The 25,654-nt window shown below is 35.4% G+C and overlaps 1 protein-coding gene and 1 pseudogene across 8 annotated transcripts in view; one reads left to right on the top strand and one right to left on the bottom strand.

The window, feature by feature from the left end:
- The window catches only part of DSC1 (desmocollin 1), a 353,895-nt gene that overhangs the window by 325,732 nt on the left and 2,509 nt on the right, over positions 1-25,654 (top strand). For 5 of the 8 annotated variants that reach the window (XM_053206521.1, XM_027068700.2, XM_053206524.1 and 2 more), the window contains 14 exons: positions 877-961; positions 2,278-2,480; positions 3,688-3,807; positions 4,814-4,969; positions 10,183-10,327; positions 11,869-12,035; positions 12,507-12,641; positions 14,058-14,243; positions 16,081-16,340; positions 16,424-16,566; positions 20,448-20,660; positions 22,100-22,342; positions 23,973-24,091; positions 24,589-24,834. In XM_053206521.1, coding sequence (XP_053062496.1) covers positions 877-961; positions 2,278-2,480; positions 3,688-3,807; positions 4,814-4,969; positions 10,183-10,327; positions 11,869-12,035; positions 12,507-12,641; positions 14,058-14,243; positions 16,081-16,340; positions 16,424-16,566; positions 20,448-20,660; positions 22,100-22,342; positions 23,973-24,091; positions 24,589-24,834 — 2,421 coding nt within the window. Of the gene's footprint in view, positions 1-876; positions 962-2,277; positions 2,481-3,687; positions 3,808-4,813; positions 4,970-10,182; positions 10,328-11,868; positions 12,036-12,506; positions 12,642-14,057; positions 14,244-16,080; positions 16,341-16,423; positions 16,567-20,447; positions 20,661-22,099; positions 22,343-23,972; positions 24,092-24,588; positions 24,835-25,534; positions 25,625-25,654 lie in introns of all 8 variants that reach the window. The other 3 variants (XM_027068702.2, XM_027068703.2, XM_053206525.1) reach the window with 2 other exon arrangements.
- LOC106983839 (60S ribosomal protein L27a-like) lies at positions 20,718-21,333 on the bottom strand (annotated as a pseudogene).

Here is a 25,654-nt window from a genome sequence, read left to right as displayed (position 1 = left end):
ATCATAATAAAATTGACCTGTTCCTGGGAAATCTAGCCCTGCTATATCTTGTATTTAAACAATCAAAAAGCAGTCATAGTGGTAAACAGGAGAGAAGGCAAATAAATACAGAATGTGAAGAGAAAGAAGCAAACTATATTTTGAACCTGACGATACTTTTAAACTAGTAACTTTTTCCCCCAAGTGGTCTGTCTTTTTTCCTTTGACTATCTAGCTGTTTAAAACAATAGTTGTGTCTTGAATTTAATTACAGATCTTTACCCTGTTGAAGGCTACTCTCTATATTTTGAATTATATTTCTTTTTAGACTAGTTTTTTGGTTTGAGATCATTTAAACTTTGATGTTTATGCCAAGCCAGTCCCAGGAGCCACCTGAGATGAGTGAATATTTGTGGGTGGTGTTCTTTACAAGGTTAAAAAAAATCCTCCAATGGTTTCTAGCCTTAATCAACTACAATCTCAAATTGTGTGGGGTTGTGGAAATAATTTGTGTATAAATATTGGATCATTAAATTCTCAAGTTAAGTGCTTTCTTCACGCTAAGAAATCACAGTAACATTTATAATTGGTCTTAGAGATGATAACCTTTATATAAAATCAATGGTTTGTAAGCCATTCTTACAAATGACACAATATGATTTGGGTTCTAAGAACTACTATTCACTCTAATTTTTCATTGATACTGAATGACTATGGTGCCCCTAAAGCCATTTCCTTTGCTCTTCCCTTTTCAAATGAATATGAAAAATGCTGAAGGACTAGAAGATAAATTTGTTTCTGAAATTGACACGATTTTTATCAATAAGACGAAACTGTAACGTGAAAGTTTGTGATCAAATAAAATTCCTGATTTTTTTTTCTTTTTTCTTTTTTGAGGTTTTAATATTATCTTGCGATGCTTGTCGGAAAATTTCTCTTCAAGTTCCTTCTCATCTTCAGGCTGAAACACTTGTAGGCAAAGGTGAGAAACAGTATTAAAACAGTATTATAGTTTTCACTGCTATATCGAGCTTCAGGGTGCTCTAGTAAACTTTGGGATAAAGCCATGTAGTAGCTACTTGGCATTAAAATTCGACCTAAAATGAAAGATGGACTACTCTGTTTTGGTAGTGGTTAGAAACAATTAAAGTACCAAGTTAGTTGTATACTTTTCTTGCCAGAGAGTTAGCAAACATCAAAGCTCTAAATTGGCTTAGTTGAAATGAATAAAGGCACCAAAACCAGAAGCATATCTTAATCCGTATCAGCTAATCTGCTGCCAAAATTCCAAAGCCAGTTGTTCTTTAATTGATTAGATATAAAACAAATGTGTCAAAATTTAAATGCCCCCACATCATATTTGTGCTTAAGGTTAATTATAATGAACAAATATTCACCAAGAATTTGTGATCTATGACACAGAATAGCTTGTGAAAGTCAAAACTGCAACAAATCTTACTCTCAGAGCCGTCCCTAAAACGTAGGTTGGTTGGTCCGAGTCCAAGGCTCACATTCCTTCCATCAAGGTTTTTCATTGGCCTTAAGTTTACATCTTCAATACAGCAGTGGTATCCTTTCCAAGACAGACATCGTTTGCCCAGTGCTTTGAAGTTTTAAATTAATCCACTGCCTTATACCTTCTAAAAACACTTAGAAAGATAAACAATCTATATTTTATAGACATATAGCAAATATGCTAAATATGTTAAATATGAATCTGTAAAGGAAATATTTTGATAACAACCACAATATATACTAAGTATTACTTAAGTATAGACTAGTTTTCTTACTTTTTGCAAGACAGTTTTAACTACCAAAGATAATTGCAAACAAGCTCCAAATTTACTGATATCATACAGTTATACTACATATAAAATGATAAATTTGTGTATATATATCTGTTATATATATATACACAAATTTATATATATGTGTATATGTACACACACACACACACACATATATATATACATATATATATATATATATATATATGTATATATATATGTACAAACCCATAAATAAGAGTTCAAGTGGAAACAGTAAATCCAGGGACACTAAGAAAATATTTTTTATCTATTCACAAATTAATTTATGATGAAAATACTAGAAACCATGACTCCATTTATTTAATTATTTAATTTCCATGGCCCCTAAATTTTATAATAGTAGGTACTCAATAAATTCCAAGGGTAACCTCCCTCTTGCTGCTTCTCAAGCACTCACAGTTGCCAGTCCTGTAAAACTTGTTCTATTCCTGTTTTATTTTACAAATTACTGTGAATTTCTTCCCTGCAGTGAATCCAAAAGAATGCTTCCAGTCAGCCAGCCTAATCCTGTCAAGTGATCCCGACTTCAGAATTCTAGAAGATGGCTCCATCTACACAACACATGACCTCATTTTGTCTTCTGCAAGGAAAAGCTTTTACATTTCTCTTTCAGATGACCAGAGACAGGAACAGAAAGAGATAGAAATTGTACTGGATGTGAGAGGAAAGAAGGTATATAGGTCAAGACTTAAGTGTAATACTCTGCTTTATGAGAACTCTTCATTTCATAGATTTCCTTCCACTGTTAAAATCATTGTTCCTGAATGCTTGCTTGTTTGTTTATTCTACTTCTAATTAACTTATGTAAAGACTAGACAGTTTTAAGGCGTGGGAGAGCTATTTGCAAAATGGTGTAAGAATGAACAGCTCTGGGGCCGGGGAGCAAACTCAGAATATCATAGGTTTCAGATAGTGGTTTGAGGTGTGGCTAACAGCACAACCAACCTGAAGAACGGGCAGGGGTGGGTCTAAAACTCAGTGGAAATGGATTCAGGTTGGAGGTGTGGCACTCTACCCTGAGTGGCTTTCTCCCAAGTGACTATGGGTTTCAGTCTCTTTAAAGAGATTCTCTAAAGCTTACTCCCAATTTAATAGACAATTCCACCGGTCAGTTTCCTCAGAGAATGAAGTATAGCCAGTCCACAAGATTGGTTTGAATGTTTTGGCTCTAGGCTCATTTTCCTGAAGTGAGTAATAGTGATCAAGGAGTGGGAAGGGAGAGGTTACTGAAATTCACATAGGTCTCACTTTAACCAAATTCTGCCCAATGAATCGGTTTTATGAAATAATTTATTAATAAGTGATTTGATTTATGGGAGACCCCCTCTAGTTAAATTCCTTTGGATTATAAGAATTCTTCACCAAATTTAGAATATGCTTACATATTAATATGCATTACATATATTACAAATTTAGGAAAAGGCTTGTAAAACATTATTTCTTATTAGAGAGTTTTCACATTACATAAAATAAAATATACTTGAACAAATGCTGACCTCTGTCTCTGTACAGTTATACAAATGCTTTGCACCATAGTTAGTATTTTAAAAAATGTCGGTTGTACCACTCCTAACAGAATAAAACTAATTTTTAGCTTTTGTTAACAGATTACCTGTTTTTAGGGGGTATATACTCCTCAAGATGGCATCTTTCATCCATGCCTTACAAAGTTCTGGTTGATTAACTCATTAAATCAGGTGAAACTGGTTCTTAAGTGTGTGTATGAATCTTAGTAATACAAAACAGAAATGGTGAGGGTATTACCTGTGATCTTGTTATGTACAACTCTTACTTATTTTCCTCATGTTAATGTACATGTGAAAATCACAGTTCCTGATGACAGGCAGTATTGTATTTCTTCATGTCTCATCGCACGCAGGTTCCCAAGAAGAGACACACAAAAGACCCAGTTCTCAAGCGCAGCAAGAGGCGATGGGCCCCTATTCCCTGTTCACTGATGGAGAACTCCTTAGGTCCATTTCCGCAGCATGTTCAGCAGGTACATTTTACCTCGTTTGACTTTGTAGAGTGGAGGCTTTTTGCTTGTTTATTTTTAAAATTTTGCTTGTTTATTTTAAAATTCAATCCATTTGAATTGAATCAAGACTTTAAGCTGTTTGTACTAATAAGGATCATCTATTCACCAGAACTAGAAAAGAATCAGTGTGTTTTGTCACTTTCCTCCAGAAATCGTATTTAACATTCAGTGACAAGTTTCAGATACTGAGTTGTTGATGCTCTTGGGTCTATATCCAGATTCTCCTGAATAGTCTACCAGAATTTAGCATTCTTGGACAGAGGACATGCCTAGCAGATTTTGCATAATTCAACTGTCCCTTTCATTAATACTTATCCAGGGTGCCTAGCTGGTTCAGTGGGTAGGATATGCGACTCTTGATCTTTGGGTTGTGAGTTCAAGACCCACGTTGTGTGTAGAGATTACTTAAAAATAAAGTCTTCAAATAAATAAATAAATAAATAAATAAATAAATAAATAAAGTTATCCACACAGAAAAGACCAGTATTTTTGTTGATCAAAAAGGTGGCATCACTGTCAGAACGCTGCAGTGTAAAAGTAGGTCAGGTTTGAAATTATGAATTAATTGTGGGAGGAAAGTTGCATTATTTCTATTTTTTTTAATCAGAAATGTTTCCATTCCAAATAACTCAACACACTGAAATTGTTCCTATACTTTATATACTAATAATAATTAAGTGAATAGGAATTGTAAAGGTATAGCTCCAAGATTTCCCATAAATATGCAGATCACTCAAAAGAATTTGGGATCCAATAGATGATTGAGTTTGTGGCTTTGCACGTTGCAGAAGATGAATAAGAATTTAGAAAAATATGGGAGATGATGAGAAAATAAGTAAGGGAAAGAAAGAGTAGGCGAATAGGAAAGAGAGGAAGTGCTAAAAATGGAAACATCACCACTTATTAGGTTGAAGATGTTTATCATCGCATATTTGTTCTTTTCCTAAATTGTCACTTATTGTTACAGGTCCAATCTGATGCTGCACAGAACTACACCATCTTTTACTCCATAAGTGGACCAGGCGTGGACAAAGAGCCCTTCAATTTGTTCTACATAGATAAGGACACAGGAGATATCTTTTGTACGCGAAGCATAGACCGTGAGCAATATGAACAGTTTCCGGTAAGATTATTGGATTGTTTATTCAGAATTACCTTTCAAATAACTGTATTAATATTTTCAATGCTGCTTATTTGCATGTTAGAAGAATCAATTATTTGACTTAATATTTAAATATTATCAATATATAACATAAACTTCAAATTTCTATTAGTACCATTGATAAAGAAAGATAATGGATATCATAAGAGAAGAAAGGGGAGAAAATGTAATGATGGGGCACCTGGGTGGCTCAGGGTGTTAAGTGTTAGACTTTTGATTTCTGCTCAGGTCATGATCTCACGGTGAGTTTGAGCGTGGAGCCTGTTTGAGATTCTCTCTCTCTCCCTCTCTCTGCCCCGCCCCTTCTTGCTCACGCTTTCTCTCTCTCTCTCTGTCTCTCTCTCTCTGTCTCTCTTTCTCTAAATAAATAAATAAACTTAAAAATTTTTAATGTAATGACAATTTTATTTACTTTTTTTTAAATTTTTTTTAACGTTTATTTATTTTTGAGACAGAGAGAGACAGAGCATGAACGGGGGAGGGGCAGAGAGAGAGGGAGACACAGAATCGGAAGCAGGCTCCAGGCTCTGAGCCATCAGCCCAGAGCCCGACGCGGGGCTTGAACTCATGGACCGCGAGATCGTGACCTGAGCTGAAGTGGGAGGGTTAACCGACTGAGCCACCCAGGCGCCCCGTAATGACAGAATTTTAAATGAAAGGCTTTGATCTATAGAATCTTGGGACAATAGTAAATTCTGTTGAGTTTCAATTTCCCTATAATAGCATCGTTCAACTAGTCTCAACCCGACTGTACATTATAAATCACATGAGAACTTTCTAAACACTACTGATGCTCAGGTCATTTCCCAGAAATTCTGATTTAATTGTTCTGGGATGGGGCCCAGGCAATTAAAAATTTGAAGTTACCCAGTGTAATTCTAAACGTATCCTAAGATTGACATTCACTGCTTTCACTTCTTGAATAATATTGTGCTTCTTCTCTTCTCTCTGACTATCCTCCAGCCATGAAAACCTATGATATTTATTTTCCTTCTTTGGTAATCCAGAATAAGTTTACCAATTCCTCTTAGTCTATCTAATTTGACCCAAAGGAAAATTTTAGCTCTTCTGAGAATTAAATATTTTTTTTTCTCTTTCAGACTTCACATATTTCCTTATGTTCGGATGTCTAATCTGACATACAGGAGAAATTCAGAGTGAGTTTTAGGGAGATGATGAATTAAATTGTTTAAGCATTAGGATATGTGAATTATGAGTATAATGAAAGAACTCTTTGATAAAGGAGTACATAAAAGGGAAAATTATCTCATACTTGGGTAGTCCAGACAGTAACATCTTAGATATCTGGAACGTAAGTAGGAAGTGGTAGCCGCATAAAGGCAGCCGTGAAAGAAGTTAATGATTGGGGGTGGGGTAGGGTAGAGGGTGGACACCCTATCCTAAGGATGTCAAAGCACCGTATAAGGTGGTGAAATTTTTAGAACAATACTAACGGCCCACTTTAGGGATGTCATAATTAAATTAAATGACTGGATCAGAATGACGTATTTTCTTTATAATTTTATGCTCCACCCCAATTCTCTGAATAAACATATTTATTCATAATAATATCAAATCATTACTTTAAAAAATAGCTTACATATGGGTGCCTGGCTCCTCATTCAGTGGAGCGTGCCATTCTTGACCTAGGGGTTGTGAGTTTGAGCCCCGCATTGGGTGTAGAGATTAGTTAAAAAGAAAATCTTAAAAAAATAGCTTGCATGGACTCTTACAGGAAAGGTGTGTTAAGCATTATTGCAAACATTTTGATCTATCTAGAAAACAAATGAATAACTGATAAATATATAGATACAGATGTGTGTATGTGTGTGCATGGGTGTAAACATGTAAATTCTCTGCCCCTTTTATAGCTTCTTCACAAGAAGAAAAGATCTAACATTAGTAGTCTCTCTTGAGGAGAAAAAAAAGGTGCATACTCTGTATGCTACAACATACATTTCATTTCTTATTCTGCTGATAACATTCTGCTTTTGGATTTTGGAATTTGAAGGTCTTCAGCTGCTTCCCACTGGATCATTGCCAGTAAAAAGGAGGAGAGGATAGTTTAACTTTAAAAATAAGTTACATTGGGATGCCTCGCTGGCTCAAGTTGGTAAAGCATGTAACTCTTGATCTCAGGGCTATGAGTTTGAGCCCCACATTGGGTGCAGAGATTACTTATAAAAAAGTTACTTTGCTATTTTTTAACATCCTTTAAAGGACGAAGGAATAAAATAGTTTGGAGTTCATGCTTAAAGTGGCTTTTGGCTAATTTTTATTTCAGAATTACCAATATTTCTCTAGTTCCAATTAACATAGGATTGAATTGATATTAAGAAATATCACTTGCAAATTAGTAAGATTCATAAAAGAAAGTATAACAGATGTAAACATGATGCAAGTTCTGAAATCACTTGAGGCAATATAGAATGGAAGCCTTCTTTACCAACATAAAGGTGCAAATTAAAATAATATGTCTTTGCGGCACCTGGGTGGCTCAGTCAGTTGAGCATCCGACTTTGGCTCAGGTCATGATCTCATGGTTGTTGAGTTCCAGCCCCATGTCAGGCTCTGTGCTGACAGCTCAGAGCCTGTACCCTGCTTCGGATTCTATGTCTCCCTCTCTGACCCTCCCCAGCTCACACTCTGTGTCTCCCTCTCTCTCAAAAATAAACAAACATTAAATAATAATAATAATAATATGTCTTTGCTTTCCTATCAAATCAATTTCACTCATTGCTTTATATTGGAAAGCTTATTTCTCTGGAAATTAGTAGATCTTCAGTATCTGCCACTTTTTCTTTTAGCCTTGGAAGGGTCACAACCTTCAAGAATCTGTTTCCTTCTGTATTTTATGGGCTTCTAATAGTTCTCTTACCTACCTCAGAGCTGTTGCCATCATTAAACACCATAATATTGGTGATATCAATATATAAACTGTAAAGCTCTTTAAAAACAATTCTAGTGGCAGATCGAACAATACACATGCTATAGGATTTTGCCTTCAAAGTAGGATTTTGATGGGATTTCCCAACTTTTTGCATTTATATAACCTATATATAAATGTTATGTGTTAACCAGTTATTATTACTTGAAATAATTCAATTTTATTGATTACTGAGAACAAGTAACCATGAATCTAATTCAATACATATCCTTTTTGTGCTTCTGTTCTCTCACTTGCCACCTGTTATCATGTTTAATCTTGGCTTGTAAATATTTTTCTGGATGAGTCGCACCATTATTGCAGTTTGAGGAGTTTGTCTTAAACCATTAAATTCATCTTATCTTTCAGGGATGTGTTTAAGGCCATTTTTTCCAAGTTTTTCAAAAAATAAGAAGAGGATTTTCTTCAATAATTCCAAGTTATATATGAAAAAGCAGTTATAAACACTTTTCTCTTTGAGTGTTGAGGATAATCTGTATTTTTTGCAAATACATAGGGGAAAATTGGGTTTCAGTGTAATCCCTTACCTATCCAACCAGAGCCTTATTATCTTGCAACATGTGTTTCTTTTCTAGACTCATAGGTCTACCCATTGTCTTTATATGTATGTTGCAAATCACATTCTGTACCCACTCAGCTTTGGTGGCACTGCTCTCTCCATAACTCTGCTCAGTCAACATTAGATATCTTTCATTACAAGGTCAAACTCAAGTCCCCACTTCTGTTGGCAACTATTTGCATCTTCTCAAAGATAAAGAAAATTTCAGCAAATTGCAGTGCAAAAGGGCTAAAAGAAATGAGATTCTCCAAGCTACAGAAGAATTCAAGGGAGAAACAATATATCAAAAACACACCTGAAATGTAAATAATACTCTTCTAATTCAGCTAAAAATGTGACTAATTTTAAAGTATAATATTCTATATTATACTTCTTTTAAACAATATTCATATACTTGAATATATATGATTATTGCTTTCAGTATAAAATAATGGGAACTAAACTGTAAAACCATTACTATTATTGAGTTTTGGAACTGTTGCTTTAATGACTAAATAAGAAAGTATATAAATAATTTCTTTATTATTGGAGTATAAATGGATTCCCCTCGGGAGCGAGGCTATGCTTTAAAGTTTAGCTATATTCCTAATCTGGATCATCCTCTCTACAATAATGATTTCAGTTTTGAGTTATTTTGGAGATACTTAACTCATCACTGGTAACAAAATAAAACCAGGTACCCAAAATAGTACCTGGGATTCTGTCTCGCTTTCTCTCTGCCCCTCCCCTGCTTATGTGTGTGGGCTCTCTTTGTCTTTCAAAATAAATAGATTAACAAAATTTTTTAAGGATTTAAAAAGAGATAATGGATGCCAGAGACACAGAAATGCCATAATCCCTAGAGCTTGGCAACTAATCAGGCTATTGAAAGACAGGGAGGAGTTAAATACCTGGAATTTTAATCCTGGTTCATTTTGGAAGATGGTCACAGCAGGACAATCAGGAAGAATTGATTGTTCCGAAGAACTGAATTAATACAGAATTTACCTTGGGCACATTTAGTTGGTACTGTCGGTGAGAAAATCTATTTAGTTCAATGACTATTTATTGAACAATTGTTATGCATAAAGCATATAAGAGGTAGAAAGAAATAAATTGGTGTTTACAAGGAAAACACATTAAATCCCAGCTTTGGGGTCAAGATATATTATTATGAGATTGAGTTTGAAATATGTATATGATTTTATTGGCACTTTTAATACATAACAAATATATATTTATGATAGAAAAATGAGAAAGTACAGATAAGTGGAGAAAAGAATTCATAATTGGATCACTGAAGATAGTTGATATCTATGTATACATTTCTGCAAATCTGTAAATAAATGGAATCCTGTTTTTTGTAGTCTTAAAAAAAATACCTGTCATTAGCATAAGTGGGGGAAATTTGTGTGCTCTAACAAGCAGAGGGCATGTGATTAATTCAGAGAGCAGAGTAGCCTCATTCTGGGGTGCATGGTACCTGGTGGGAGAATGTGAACACTACAAGAGTATCAAAGCCATAAGGTCATTGTCTGCGCTGGTGTGTTTTCCATCGCTTAAGTTCTTAGTTACATATTCTTTTGTGGAGGACTTTTTGAACAACATGTCTTTCCCTATCCACTAGGCCTAATTTTGTGTATCGTTTGTCATTTGAGAAGGAGCTGATGGTGTTTGTCTACCTTTCAGCTATATGCCTATGCAACCACTGCAGACGGCTACGCGCCAGAGTACCCGCTCCCCTTGCTATTCAAAGTTGAAGATGATAACGATAATGCTCCGTATTTTGAAAACAAAGTGACTATCTTTAGTGTGCCTGAAAATTGTCGAACTGGTAAGTTCCCTTCTTAGAAAAACACTAGATTTTTGCTTTGATTCAGCTCCTCAGTCATGCTTGAAACACAAGTATGCGAAACATTTAAAAATGCTTGAATGTCAGGGGTGCCTGGCTGGCTTAGATGGAAGAGTCTGTGACTCTTGATCTCAGGGTTGTGAGCTTGAGCCCCATGTGGGGTGTAGAGATTACTTAAATAAATAAGTATTTTTTCTTAAAATGCTTGAATGTCAAGGGTATTCTACATGAAACTTTGTAGTCTTACAAGATCATATACTCTTCAGAGGCAAACCTTTTTGCCCTCATTTCTTCGATGCTCATATAGAAGGCAGCTGAATCCGCTATGAATATGAACGTGTGACAGACGAATGCTGTTTATGTTTTATGATTTGACCATGTACATAGGTGTCACAGATGCCTTTATAAAGCAATAAATAATTTGAATCTTTACAAAGTTTCAATAAATTTTCAAGGACCCAGAAATAGATCATCTCATGGAAATGTGTATCTGACTTATAAAAATAAATATATTGCTTTAGTTGGCAAATTTTTCAGACAAATTAAAAAAGCTAAACTGGCTTAATGCTCTTAGGCAGCCAAGACTGTGACCTAGGCACATCAATGGGCATAGGACTATGAGGTTTATTTTAAAAAGAAAAAAGTTACAAGAGGGGTACCTGTGTGGCTCAGTTGGTTAAGCATCCAACTCTTGATCTCGGTTCAGGCCATGGTCTCACGGTTCATGAGATTGAGCCCTGTCATCAGGCTCTGTGCTATTCGCTAATTCTATTAGCTTAGAATTCTATTAGCTATTAAGTATATTAGCTTAGAATTCTCTCTCTCGCTCTCTCTCTGCCCCTCCCACACATGCACGCTGTCTCATTCTCTCTCAAAATAAATAAACTTTCAAAAAAAGTAAAAAGTTGCAAGAAATGCCTCATCCATTCTATTGTCATTATGTATGCATGCATGTTTAATATTGTTCTTTCACAGTGAGTAGTTTGGTAAAGCAACATTTCTAATACACTGATTTCTGGGCCGTAAAGCTTGTCCAAATGATATTCAGACTGCTACACAATGTATTAATAGTTACCTGCATTACTTGAATATTAACAATTCAGCACATTTATTAAAATATCAAAGTGTAAAATCTTTCTTATCATATTCAAAGCTGTGCTATTCCTCTAATTAACATTATCAAGTTCAGCTATAAAAGAAGATATACAGAGAAGGTCCCATCCAAAAATAGTCCATGAACTGGTGTGGTGGGTAGGGGGGAAGAATTTGAGAACCACTGCTACCAAGGGTGGGGTGGATATTCTCAAATGTGTGGAACATAAACCGTGTTATTCATAGTACCCACATAAGTGAAGTTTCCAAGTAAGGGGAGCTTGGAGTTTGGGAGAGCTTTAGCCGCTCCACTAACCAGTAAAATCAATCTACTTGTGGTTTTGGGGAGAATATACTGCAACCATACCTTGTTTGTAATTCAATTATATTGCTCTTTTAAATTGTTGATGATATTGCATTTGTCTAAACAGGAACTTCAGTGGGACAAGTGACTGCCATAGACCACGATGAACCTGACACTCTACATACTCGTCTGAAATATAAAATCTTACAGCAAATCCCAGATCATCCAAAGCATTTCTCCATACATCCAGATACAGGTGTCATCACCACAACTACACCTTTACTGGATAGAGAAGTAATGAGCTGATTAATTAATTTTACAATCACTAAGCTATATTTAAACTGATAATGAACTCCCAGAGAAGTTACAATAAGGCATCCTACAGCCACCTCCCCCAACTGGCTTCTATACAGGCTGTCCTTAGGGCTTCTCTGATATTTTCTTTGTCTCTACAGAGATTCGGGGAAAAAACAAGATATTAGACAAGTTCTCACTTAAAATCATTGACCTAATTTGATGTGAATGATAAAATAGCTTTGCATTTTAAAATGTTAGGTTAGGTACATCAGTTTTCTATTGTACTGACTAGCCAATCTCTTGTTCTATATTTATATTTAAGGTGGCCTTTTAAAAAAATAAAATAAAATAAAATAAAATAAGTGTAAAATAATAAGATCCTAAGCAATGGCTATGAGAATTATAAGTTATAGGAAATATAAGTGTTCGTCAATGTACCTTTTTCTTTTCTTGTCTTTTCTTTTTCAGAAATGTGACACATACCAGTTAATAATGGAAGTGCGAGACATGGGGGGGCAACCTTTTGGTTTATTTAATACAGGAACAATTACAATTTCACTTGAGGATGAAAATGACAATTCACCATATTTTACTGAAACATCTGTGAGTACATCTTTGTATTTGTTTACCAAGGTTCACTTACTTTTTCAAAAAAAACACATCTGGAATTTGGTAGCGCTGTGAGACTACACATTTTTGGTTTTAAGAGCTACTGCTTACAGATGACATATAAACAAAAAAAGATTTTCTGTAACAATAATTGAAGGACCGGGCATTTCTAAATGCTAGGGAAAAAACTATTCTCTTGGCTGTCTAAAGGCCTCTTAACCCTTGATGCTTGCTGTTCATGTATTCATCATTTTCTTGGATGCCAAAGTCTGTTAGTGATGCCTTGGATTTAAATTCCTTTTATAGAGTACAGGAGAAGTGGCCCTCTCTCTGGTATCTTTCTCACTTTAACTTCCTAAGATGTTAAAAAGAGACTAGCTTTGTGTTTTCTGCTCTGCTGGGAGATCAGTAAGTACAGTGTGCACCTCTCCCCCACCCCCCCAACCGTCATCTATATGCAGTCTTCCAACATCACATAGGAGCAAACTTTCCCTTAGGAAATACACAGTACAAGAAATATATACAGGATGATACTTCCAGGAAATGGTTTTTCTTTCTTGAACTTTTAGTGAGTAATCTTCATTTTTTCATTAATCTATACCAGAGAACAAGTTAAAGAAGAGAGAACCCCTAGTGATAGGTACATTCATAGACTGTTTTATATGGATCCCTACAACTTTTAAGGGTATGTTTATCCCATACTTTATTTGAGAAAATGAAAAGTTAGTTAAATAACTTGCTCATGATCTCATACGTGTAGACCATGTAAGAGAAAAAACTGGGATTAGAATTAAGATCTGTTATACTTCAAAGGTATCAGGCTATCATCCGTCTATGAATTCATCTTACATCTCTAGAGGATTCTGATTTACTACTTTCTTTAGTCTTTTAATTAATATAATATGCTTCTGTAAACATTTATTCTTTGGAGGAAGAGGAAAAAAATGTGATTTAATTTCTCAAAAAAGGAAAAACTTTTTCCTTAAAATGTTTGCTAGTGAATCAGAAGTAAATTAAAAACAAAAATTGGTATAGTAACAAATCATCCAGTAATAATAAGAAATCAATGTAGGTTATAATTATCTACAAATATTGAAGGTTTAATATGTTCATATAAAAGGGGCCAGAGACTGTAAATATTGAGGGGATTCAGAATAGAGACAAATCTGAGGGCTTGAATGATTTAGAGAAGTTTAGAAGTTAAGACATGAATTAGTCTTTGAAGAATGAGTAAGATTTGAAAAGTCAGTTTAGTGAGAAGTACACTATACATGAAATTTGTAAATTCTTTCCAATATATGATTGCACGTTCTCATATCACTTTGTTTAATATTTCTTTAAATGTAAGTTTTAGAGTAGAAAATCATGTTAATGCTATGAATTTGTAATAACAAGGGACAATTGTTTTAGTATTTTACAGAAGTAGAAGAAAACAGAATTGATGTTGAGATTTTACGAATGGCGGTACATGATCAGGACTTACCAAACACTCCTCACTCAAAGGCTATATATAAGATCCTACAGGGAAATGAAAATGGAAACTTCAAAATTAGCACAGACCCCAATACAAATGAAGCAGTCTTGTGTGTTGTCAAGGTAAACAAGAACAAAAAAACGATCAAGCAATATTTTAAAAAACACTAACTTACACTTGGGCATTGCTATCTACATATCTATATATCCTATGTACTATATATCTCTATATGTATTTGACTGTATGTATGTGAATAGAGACAATGCTGAAATGATTTCTATTGGTTTACATAAATGTTTTGTTATGATGATTTTGTTATGATGGTGATGATTTTACCCTCATCTTCATTCTTAGAAGGTAGGCATTAGGGCACCTGAGTGACTCAGTTGGTTAAGCATATGGCTCTTGATCTCAGCTCAGGTCATAATCTTGTGGTTCGTGAAATTGAGCCCTGTGTTAGGCTCTGCCCTAACAGCGAGGAGCCTCTTTAGGATTTTCTCTCTCTCTCTCTCTCTCTCTCTCTCTCTGCCTTTCCCCTGCTCGTGCTTTCTCTCTCTCTTTCAAAATAAAGAAAAAAAAAAGAGGAAGAAGATAGGCATTATGGGTACAAAACACATTGTTCCGTACGTAGTGAAAACCAAGGCAGAGAACTACTGTATTAGTAATCAAGTATTAGTCTTAGAAGAAACCTTAGATGCCCACTTGTCCAAATCCTTTATTTTATGGAACACAAGACAGAAATAGAAGAATCACTACTGGAAGTCAAACCTCTTGACTTTTCAAGTGCCTCCATGCTCATATTATACTTTTACTTTTCTATAATGTACAAGACAGACTATTAAATATTAAGCAGCTATTCCTATTCTTTCTCCTATATTTGAGGTAGCCAGCATTTGGGGTTTTTAAAAATTCAGTTGCAATTAGTGGCACCCAGAATGATTACTTGAACTAAATCTGGTTCTTTTTTCTCCCTTCAAAGCACTAATGAGGCCCGACCCTGCTTAGCTTCTGAGATCAGATGAGATCAGGCATATTCAGGGTGTTATAACTGTAGACAAATCTGATTCTTTTCAGAGTCCTTCTTTCCAGAGCCCTCACTAACCTGTTGCATAACTTTCCTGATTAATTTCTTAGGGACAGTGTATATTCTTATGTACTCTTGTGCATATATGCACTCTTGTGTATATATGCACAAGTTGTACTTTCCTCCTAAGATTTTTAGAAAATGCCATTTAATTATTATATTGCTTTTTCTTTCTCTCACTCGTCTTGTTCTTTCTTGGGTTTTTTGTTTGTTTGGTTTTGGTTTTTTGAGGGGTCTAGGTTTCTTTCTCTTGCTTTCCTTTTTTTTTGTTGTTGTCCTGATAGATTTTAGTCTCTAATTGTTTAACTTTTGTTTCAAGATGCTTCTCATTATTCAGTTCAGAACTGAGCACTTTGATTAGGAGCTATACAAACCTAAATATAATCATTAAAAAAACATAAATATAATGTACTTCAGTAATATCATAACTTTTACTCATACAAAGCAACTGCTCCATTATAGCCAAATCTCATGTTCTAGTAGTCTGATTATTTTATATATTTCTATTTATACTTTTTATATATCTCTTAGTTATCACTGTTACCTCATTTGATAAATTTGGATTTATTCAAACACTTATTCTATATTTCTATTAATATTTAAACCTGTAATGAAAAAAGTGAAGGCAAGACATTCTGAAAGAAAAGGGAGAAGAAAAATTGGTTGAATCGTCAACAATTTTGTATTTGATAGTGTTTGTTTCTCATTATAGGAAGTTAACTATTTGTCTTTAACTACATTAGCACCTGCTTTGGGTAACATTTTATATGCAAAAATGATACTCCTTTTTGTGCTAAAACTTGGAATCATACTTATAAGTCTTCTGTTATATACAGTGCTCCAAATTGACTGATTAAAGTATGCTTATTGAACAGCCATTGAACTATGAAGTCCATCGCGAGGTTGTTTTGCAAATTGGTGTACTTAATGAAGCACAATTCGCTAAAGCAGCAAACTCAAAAGCTCCTACTATGTGCACTACAACTGTCACTGTTAAAATTAAAGACAGTGATGAGGGCCCTGAATGCCAACCACCAGTAAAAGTTCTTCAGAGTACAGATGGCCTCCCAGTTGGAAAAGAACTCCAGGGATACAAAGCGTTGGATCCGGAAACACGCAGCAGTGAAGGCTTAAGGTAATGTATTCTTCAAAATAACATATTTTGAGATTATGTTCAATCTTTGGTTTGAGCATTTACATTTGATTTCTAAAAATTAGGTATAAGAAGATAGGAGATGAAGATAACTGGTTTGAAATTAATGAACACACTGGTGACTTGAGAACTATAAAAGTGCTAGATAGAGAATCAAAATTTGTAAAACACGACCAATACAATGTTTCCGTGGTTGCAATGGATGCAGGTGAGTACAGTTTTCTAGAAATACAGGATGTATCTTTAAGGAAATCTTGGGGTGAACTTTGTTTATTGCCAGATCCAAACTTAGTGTGAAATATGTTTGCACTGACTGCTCAATTTATTGGAGACCACCCAACATCAGCTCTAGTGCGTCAGTAACACAAAGCTAGGAGGTGATGAATGAATGGCCAGAGACACGGTGGCCTCCTCCAGGATCTCCAGTCTTCAGGAGTACAGATTTAGATTATTATGGTTTGAACTTGCTGAAAGGGTTTAACCCACCTATAACAGTGGCTCAAGGTAAGTTTGTTCTGAGCGTCTCGTAATGGGTAACAAAGCACTTAATCGTATTTCCTAAGAAATGATCAAACAAGGACTCTTCAGTCTTTTGCTGTGGCTTACAGTCCTTCTGCTTAATTCTAGAACTTTTCTTGTGAAGAAGTGTCCTTCAGATATCATAAAGTAGTGTTTTCAAAACCCTTTTGAACGAACACTCCTACAGTAAACCATTTTTGAATGTGCACCATTGTAATGTGTGTCCTGACAGTTTCGTTTGTTTTGTAATGCAAGTGCTTGCCTGACTTAAGCTTTGATTGCTAAGGCATCCACTTCAAAGATGGCTATCTGCCATCTAGTCTGCCAAGCAGACTAGACAAAGACCCAAGCCACATCCCCATACCCCACGCTCCTTCATTTTGCTTCATCTTGCTTGCTTTCAATAACTGACCACTGGGGTTGCTTGTGTTTTCACTTCCCAGTGCTTTAAATTCTTGCTCCAATATTTTAAATTCACCAGTAAAGAATGAGCTCCAGAAACCCTTAGCCCCAACTCTTGACCCCGATAAAAGCAGTACCCCAGGCTTGCTTTTTTTCTTCCTGCCCACGACAACCTTGCTGTGTGGCCTCAGCTGAGCCACATAATTTCCAGGACCTTTTTTCTCCAAAAGCCTCCTGATGGCTAAGGCACCTTGCAATCATCTAAGAACCACAAGGGTCAGTCCAGCCACAAAATTGGTTATCCACTGGCTGAGATCCCGCACACAGCAACCTCCCTATATTTGCCAGTATGTTTGTATACATGTGCTACTATTGCTAATGTATATACCATAAAAATATACAAACAAGCAATTGTTAAATGTTATTCCCATGTGTCCAAAATACTTAGGTTTCAAAATCTAAAAGAAAATGTAAATGTGGCTATCATTACATAACCATGTACATATGATCTTCCCTTCCTCTTGATATCTCTCACACAGGCTTTTGATGTAGTTCTTTCAATATAGGAAGGACAAAAAAGCTACCAAAGAATGGTGAAAACATTAGCTGAGAAATATGACGTTGCCACCACTCTAAAACCATGGGCGATTTGCTACTCTTGTATAAACAAAAGTGAAATCTGAATGATTCAAGAACATGATTATTATGTCATTCAGAAGGATTTATTTCTCCTCATTTATTCCACAAATGTTGACAGTCTAGTAAGTTCCAAGTACCAGGCATGTTACCATGAAAACTAGAATTCATAACACTGGGCAAATTCTCACATGATACCAGTTAAAGGACTATTAAATTCTCATAAGAGGTTCTTGGTATGACAACTTTCCCCATAAATGTGTGGATATCATAAGAGGGAGAAATCAGTTAAGAGCTGCCCAGATTAAAGGATAAAGGGAGATTTCAAGAAATGAAGAAGGTTGGTGATAGGAAAATGAAACACTATTTGAAGAGAAGGAAAATATGGAGAACAGAAATATGAGAAATTAACTTTGTCTTTGGTTGCTAAAAGTACAAGGAAATGAAATGCCAAATCTAAACTGTAAGATTCTGTGTCCCAGGCTCATGAATAACCTGGGTGTGCTCAAGAAGAAATAAAGACATGGATATTACAAGTATTAATATAAGACGATATGGTGACACCAATGCTTTTGTTCATTTGAACTTTAATCCATTAATCTGTATTTCCAAGGACCAAATATATAAGTAATTACTTATAGTTCCACGTGAACATTTACTTTTGATGCTCATAAATATTTCAGGATGATGACCCAGACATTCTTCTAGCTTTCCTAGAATCCAATTTATTTGCTTTGTTTCTTGTGTTAGTCTTCTTTGTTAAGCAGGCTGGTTTCCCCACTGTCACTCTAGAAAACACTGTTTTATACACCCTCTGCCTAGTGTAGCACTGTCCCACCTGTTTGAGATTCAGGTCCCTTAACTTCAAATGAATGGCAATGACATCTGTGATTGTTTCCACTCATTTGTGTTCAGGTCTTCTCTTAATACTTCATAAGGCCCCTTTGCCAGGGAATAATATGTTAATTATCACAGGTGATGTGTCTTCTCTATAAAAGGATGTTTCATTGTTTCTCATTTATATTCTGTTCCTGTAACTAGATTGATTGTGAAAATTAACACATCTTTGTTAGTTTGGTGATTTTGAAGTTGTTACTTGTGTTCAGATTTAGCTACAAATTTCTGGAAGTATCAAAATGTTTATATCCTACTGCAGATTTCTTACTAGAAGACCTAGATCTTTCTTTTATTTGTAGATATTTTAAAATTTGTTCACATAGAATAGTTTCTAAATAGGTATATAGTGGGTGCCTTTTGTTAAGTAATTTAAAAGTCACTTTTAATAAATTAATTTTATAGTTATTCAACAGAAAAAATCACTAAAGCATTCAAGATATCACTTAAGTCTTATTTCAAACTAAAAATGGATGATATTTATATATGATTTGTAGTGGTGTTTATGATAAATTCAACATATACGCTCAAAATTTAGACTGGTATTCGAAGCAAAAAAAAGAAAACTTATCAATTATTTTTCTGTTTATTTCAATTTTGAAAGCTTGTCATTTATTGTAGTTTATTATCCTATCACAAATGATAAATTTTAAACTTGTTTTTTGAGCTGCATTATCGTTTAAACACAAATAATGGGCAATGTTGTCATTAAAAATATTTATGGAGACTTAATGTGTAAGTATTAGTACAATACCAGTGGCCATCTAGAGATGAGTAAGAACTCCTATTGTCAAAAACATATTTATTGAATGAGGGAGGGGGTGCAAATTTATTTTTATAGTTTATTCAACTAAGTTTTTTGGAAAGTATAAAATAGTAATAGCATTACTATTATGTTCAGTGTGTTAGTATGAAGTTGTAAGTTAGCGAATAAATGCTGGGAAGATCAATAGGCTATCAAGGTGAGTATGACTCAGTTCTTAGGACGAACATGTTCACAGTTCAGTGTGTGAGTCAATGATGAGCAAAGTTCTGTGGGAACTCAAAGGAGAATATTGCTACCATTGTCCATATAAGTCACAGCAAGTTTCACGAGGAGGCGATATTTGAGGGGATTCTTGAAGGATAACCAGATTTTGTCAGGCAAAGAGAAAGACAAAAGTATTCCTAGCAGTGGCAACAGAATGTACCAAAGCAGACAAGAAGGAGCACACCTCGTGGGTTTGATAAGTTTCACAAACTCTGAGCAAAGAGAATGTGAGGAAATGAGTCAGGAGAGGAAGTCAAAGGAAGTGACTGATGACCAAAGCCTTTGTATTTTCAGGATGAATATATGCTCTTCAGAAAGGTGTAAGAAATCAATTTTATTTTCAACTGGTTGCTCTGTAGTGATATTACTCATAATCTCATACCTTTTTATTTTAAAAAGCACCTCAAGATACCTGATACAGCCATCAATCTTTAAGGAAGAGTGACATGTCACTCACTATTTGTACTTGTAGCAATAGTATTTGTGCTCTAAAAAGTGTGTGAAATTCAAGTTCAGATAGCCAGTAGAAAGCAGATGTCATCTGTGTAGCATAGAGATGTTGAAAATAAAATCTTAAGTAAAAATATGCTGGTTTTAATCTTTCTTAGCTGGCAGATCATGCACGGGAACCCTGGTAGTTCTTCTGGAAGATAATAACGATCACCCACCGCAAATTGATAAAGAAGTGACAATTTGCCAGCATGCTAAGGATTATGCCGTTCTCGAACCTGTAGATGCAGATGGACCTGAGAATGGTCCACCTTTTGAATTCTTTCTGGATAATTCTGCCAACAAACTTTGGAATTTAGAAACAAAGGATGGTATGTAATTCTACTTAATCTTCTAATCATTAGGAACTTAGGATGGCTGATGATGTTGACATTCACTTTAGTTCATTATGATAAACATTCATTTTAGGAAATTATTTTATTGATCCCCCCAAAAAGGTAATACCTTGCCTTTTATTTATTTATTTTTGAAAAAAACCCTTGTTAGCTTTAATGAACCTCCTTCCACATGGCTTCAGGCTACCAGGATGCAGAGCCCCTCACCCCACACCCCACTGTAGCTTCTCTGCTCTTCTACTGGAGAACCTGGCCTTCACGATGACAGGCTGTCTGGGGAGCTTTCCCTTCCCCAAAACTTTGCAGTAGCCCGATCGGACCACATCAGTGATGGGAGCAGCTCCAGTCTTGTTTTTGACAGCACGTACCCATGTCTGCTCACTGACTAAAGTCCACGCTGTATCAAGGTTATCCGTTGGGCAGAGCTCTGGTTCCTCTTTACCTGGTAATGCCTTCTACCAACTTTTCCAAAGTGACATAGGTGATATTTGTTGAAGTTGATCCTATGAAGTTGATCCTATGGTGGTGCATGTCACTAGCATTATTTATTACCCTGGCCTCCTGGCTGCTTCTGGGACTTGCTGATGCAACTGTGGCTTTGGCTCATGTGACCCCGAAGGTTCTGGGTTTTCCTCAGTGTGGATGGCATGTTGCAGCCCAGACAGGAACAATACCTTACTTTTTTTTTTTTTTTTTAAGTTTATTTATCTTGAGAGAGAGAACCGGTGGGGAGGAGTAGAGGGAGAGGGGGACAGAAGATCCGAGGCAGGCTCTGTGCTGACAGCAGAGAATCAGATGCGAGGCTCCAACCCATGAACTGTGAGATCATGACCTGAGCCAAAGTTGGACGCTTAACAGACTAGGTTACCCGGAGCCTGAATACCTTACTTTTTTTAAAGAAATGCATAATATATTTATGTTTAGACTCTTGTTCCAAAAATCTTTTAAGAAAACATATAAATATAATATGTGAATAACATTAAGTATAGCTTAGCCTAATATAAGTGGAGAGTAATATTAATTAATTTTCCTAGTTTTTCAAGAAATCAAAATCATTTTTAAGAAATAAAAATGAACCGCTAGCATTTTTCCTTTAACCTAATCCTGCACCTTCTCTCCTCCTCCCTCCACCCCAAGAATACCAAGGAAGAATAATATTGCTATTGAAAGGTCATAGGGGTGCCTGGGTGGCCCAGTCAGACCTCAACTCAAGCCATGATCTTGCAGTTTGTGAGTTCAAGCCCCGCATCAGGCTCTGTGCTGACGGCTAGGAGGCTGGAGCCTGCTTCCGATTCTGTGTCTCCCTCTCTCTCTCTGCCCCTTCCCTGCTCACGCGGTCTCTCTCTCTCTCTCTCTCTCTTAAAAAAAAAAAAGTCATATAAGTATATTTTTTCTCTGCCTTTTTTTCCCTCTAGGTAAAACTGCCATTCTTCGTCAGCGACAAATTCTTGACTATAACTATTATACTGTGCCTATCATAATAAAAGATAGACATGGTTTAGATGCAAAACACATGTTAACAGTGAGAGTATGTGACTGTACAACCCCATCTGACTGTAAGATGAATATTAAAAATGTGAGAGATTTTAAGCCATCAAATGTAATACTTGGAAGATGGGCTATTCTTGCCATGGTGTTGGGTTCTGCATTGCTGTTATGTAAGTATAATTATCTAGAATGTATTCGTTGAAGTTTTATCTAATATTTAAAACATATATATGGTAATTCTTTATTTAATGGCCTTTATAGCCTTTGGTAAATGTGTCCTTTTGAAAATCTTGTATGTACTGTATGACTTGGGGTTCTGATTCACAGAAGAAACTTATCAGCAAGAGCAGATTAAATTCAAAGTAATTTTCAGAGGTGTCCCCTTAGTTCTTCCAATGATAAGCTGTGAGATACTGGATAAATCATTTCCGCTTCTTTGAGCTCATTTTTCCATAAGTAAAATAAAGAGGTTGTAGAAAAGTAATGTTAAGATTCCATCCCATACAAAACAGTCTTTTAACCAGTCAAGTTTATGCACAAAAAGAATAGTGAAGAGTACTTCCAAAACTCACTTAGATGTTTATGCTCAATGTTATTAATGAAGTGATTTAACATACATTTTTTTAAGTTTATTTACTTATTTTGAGAGAGTGTGTGAGTGGGGGAGGGACAGAGAGAGAAAGAATCCCAAGTAGGTTTCAGACTGTCAACACAGAGCCCGACATGGGGCTCCATCCCATGAACCTTGAGATCATGACCTGAGTGGAAATCGGGAGTGGGACACTCAACTGACTGAGCCACCCAGGTGCCATGATTTAACATACATCTTAAGAAGACTCCAATGAGAGGCACCTGGCTGGCTCAGTCAGAGGAGGCAACCCTTAATCTCTCAGGATGGTGAGTTTAAGCTCCACATTGGGTGTAGAGATTACTTAAAAGCAAAGAAATAAACAAACAAACTTAAAAAAAAATAAGAAAAGAACATTAGAACTCTTAAAAAAAGAAACAAACAAAAAGGAACCCAGTGTGTGGAAAATGGTCATATGGTAAGCCACTGAGGAAAAGTAATGCATGCGAAGAATGTTAAGATTTTGCGTTCTTCAAACTGTTATTTTAGAGATGCAAAAGTGATGGAAATCACTCCCCACACTTCTGTGCCCTTCCTTCCACTCACACTCCCTTTCCTTTCTTTTTTAACAGTTTATTTTACTCTATAATCTATCTGCATTTAGAGACTTTCCCCATAGTTTATACTGTGTCCTAACTCATTGATTTGAGTTTCAGGTGAAATAGGATGTTCCCCTTAGCACTATTAGTAGTCGGCATACACTTTCAAAATTGGGCACTGATTTTATGTAACTGCCTTTCATGTTTGTATTTATGCCTAATACCCTTTAAGTGGGTTCTGTATGGATTTTAAGTACCAACAATACAAGCTTAAATTTCCATCAAAGGGAGTTGCCGTTTGAGTGTGGAGGAAATAAGAGAATCATTGAAGTTAATTCTGAACTTGGGAAGAGACTTGTTAATAAACTATGCTCACTTCATCCTTATTACTTTTTATTGATTTCTTTCTCATTTAGCCTACTAATCTCAATAAGACAGAGATGGTCTATATACGAATACATTTGTTAATATTCTGTTTTAAATTTTATGACCCAAAAAGATCTCAATTTATGGAACAAAATTTTTTTAAAGTTCTGTGAAGAAACTTAAAAGAAAAATCATATGATTTAAATGATTTAATATATACTTGCATGAAAAAAATACTATTTTACTTAAATGCTTTTTATTTTTTAGGTATTCTGTTTACTTGTTTCTGTGTTACTGCTAAGAGAACAGTAAAGAAATGTTTTCCAGATGTAGCCCAGCAAAATTTAATTGTGTCAAATACTGAAGGACCTGGAGAAGAAGTGATGGTAAATTAGATTCCACTTTCCTATGAATTGTTTGGTGATGGATGATAACAGTTGATTATCATGTAGTAACAGTAATAATAATAACAGCTAATGTTTATTGAGCACTTACTATGCCAAGCAGAATTTCACATGACCTGCATACATTAATTCATTTAAACTTCATGATTCTATTGTATTAGTTTCACAGGACTGCAAAGAATCACAAACTGGTAGTTCCTGTATTATGGCAACATAAATCACATCTTCAGTTGGCATTCTCTCCATGTGTGCATGTCTGTGTTTAAATTTGGCCTTTGGATTAGGGACCCACCCTAGTTGAGTATGACCTCATCTTAGTTTAACTAAATGCATATCTAATGACCTGTTTTCAAACAAATTACATTCTAAGACCCTGAAGATTAGGACTTCAATATGTGAATTTTGGTGGGGAAGAAATGAAAGCAAACTGTTAGCTTCAATTTGATTCATTCATTTTATAACTCTAACTTTATTTTTAGGAAGCAAATATTAGACTGCCCACACAGACATCCAACATTTGTGACACAAGCATGTCTGGTGGCACTCTTGGTGGCCAAGGAGTCAAAACACAGCAAAGCTTTGAGATGGTCAAAGGCGGCTACACTTTGGATTCCAGCAAAGGAGGTGGACATCAGACCCTGGAATCTGTCAAGGGAGCAGGACAGGATACTGGCAGATACACATACACAGACTGGCACAGCTTCACCCAACCTCGGCTTGGCGAAGTGAGTGCCGATGTCTTCAAGATGATATTACATGAGAGTTTAAACACGATTTATAAGTCAGGATTTCCCAGAAGTTTTACTCTCCCTGCACCTAGAACTCATCACCTTTTTAGTGTTTAATTACCATAGATATAGATTTCAGGCCCAAACCCAAAGGCAAAATGATCTTTTAAAGTTTAATTTTTAAAATAACATTTATGAAACTACAGAACCATCTAGGAGTGGCATATGTAGACATGTTTAGGAGGTATAAAAAGACCAATAGCTTCTTCCCCCAAAATTAGCAGGAAGATCACGTGGAGTGAAAGATTTATGTGGACTGATCATAAATTGTAAATATTTTTTGGTGTATTAAATCTTCTGTGTAGTCATTAAGTACCGGCTACCAGCATCAATCAGGTAGACTGTTAAGTTTTTATTTTGGGTGTTAGTTCCTTGTTTTATGTTCAGATTAATCAATATTGACTAATATTAGCCACTTTAATATATTACATTATTATCACTATATAATAATGTATAAACAGAAGAATCATAACCTATATTGGTCCCCCAAATACGTGAAGAAATTACACAGATACGCTGCAACTATGCAAATCTTATGTCAAATGGGAAATTGTAAGTTAGCTTTGTGATATGTGTGTAGCTTTAAGTTTCATAAATGTGTTCACTAGGAGCATTTATATATCTGCTATATTTTCAGAATGAATATAATACAGACCAATCATGTGCATTTTTTATATGTAGGAATCCGTTAGAGGACACACTCTGATTAAAAATTAAACAGTAAAAGGTAAATCAAAGACATTATTTTTAAGCTAAT

The sequence above is a fragment of the Acinonyx jubatus genome, chromosome D3 (assembly GCF_027475565.1).
Source record: "Acinonyx jubatus isolate Ajub_Pintada_27869175 chromosome D3, VMU_Ajub_asm_v1.0, whole genome shotgun sequence".
In the NCBI taxonomy this organism is placed as follows: Eukaryota; Metazoa; Chordata; class Mammalia; order Carnivora; family Felidae; genus Acinonyx; species Acinonyx jubatus.
Note: the sequence above shows the minus strand (reverse complement) of the source record. Positions and strands in the feature narration are given on the sequence as shown.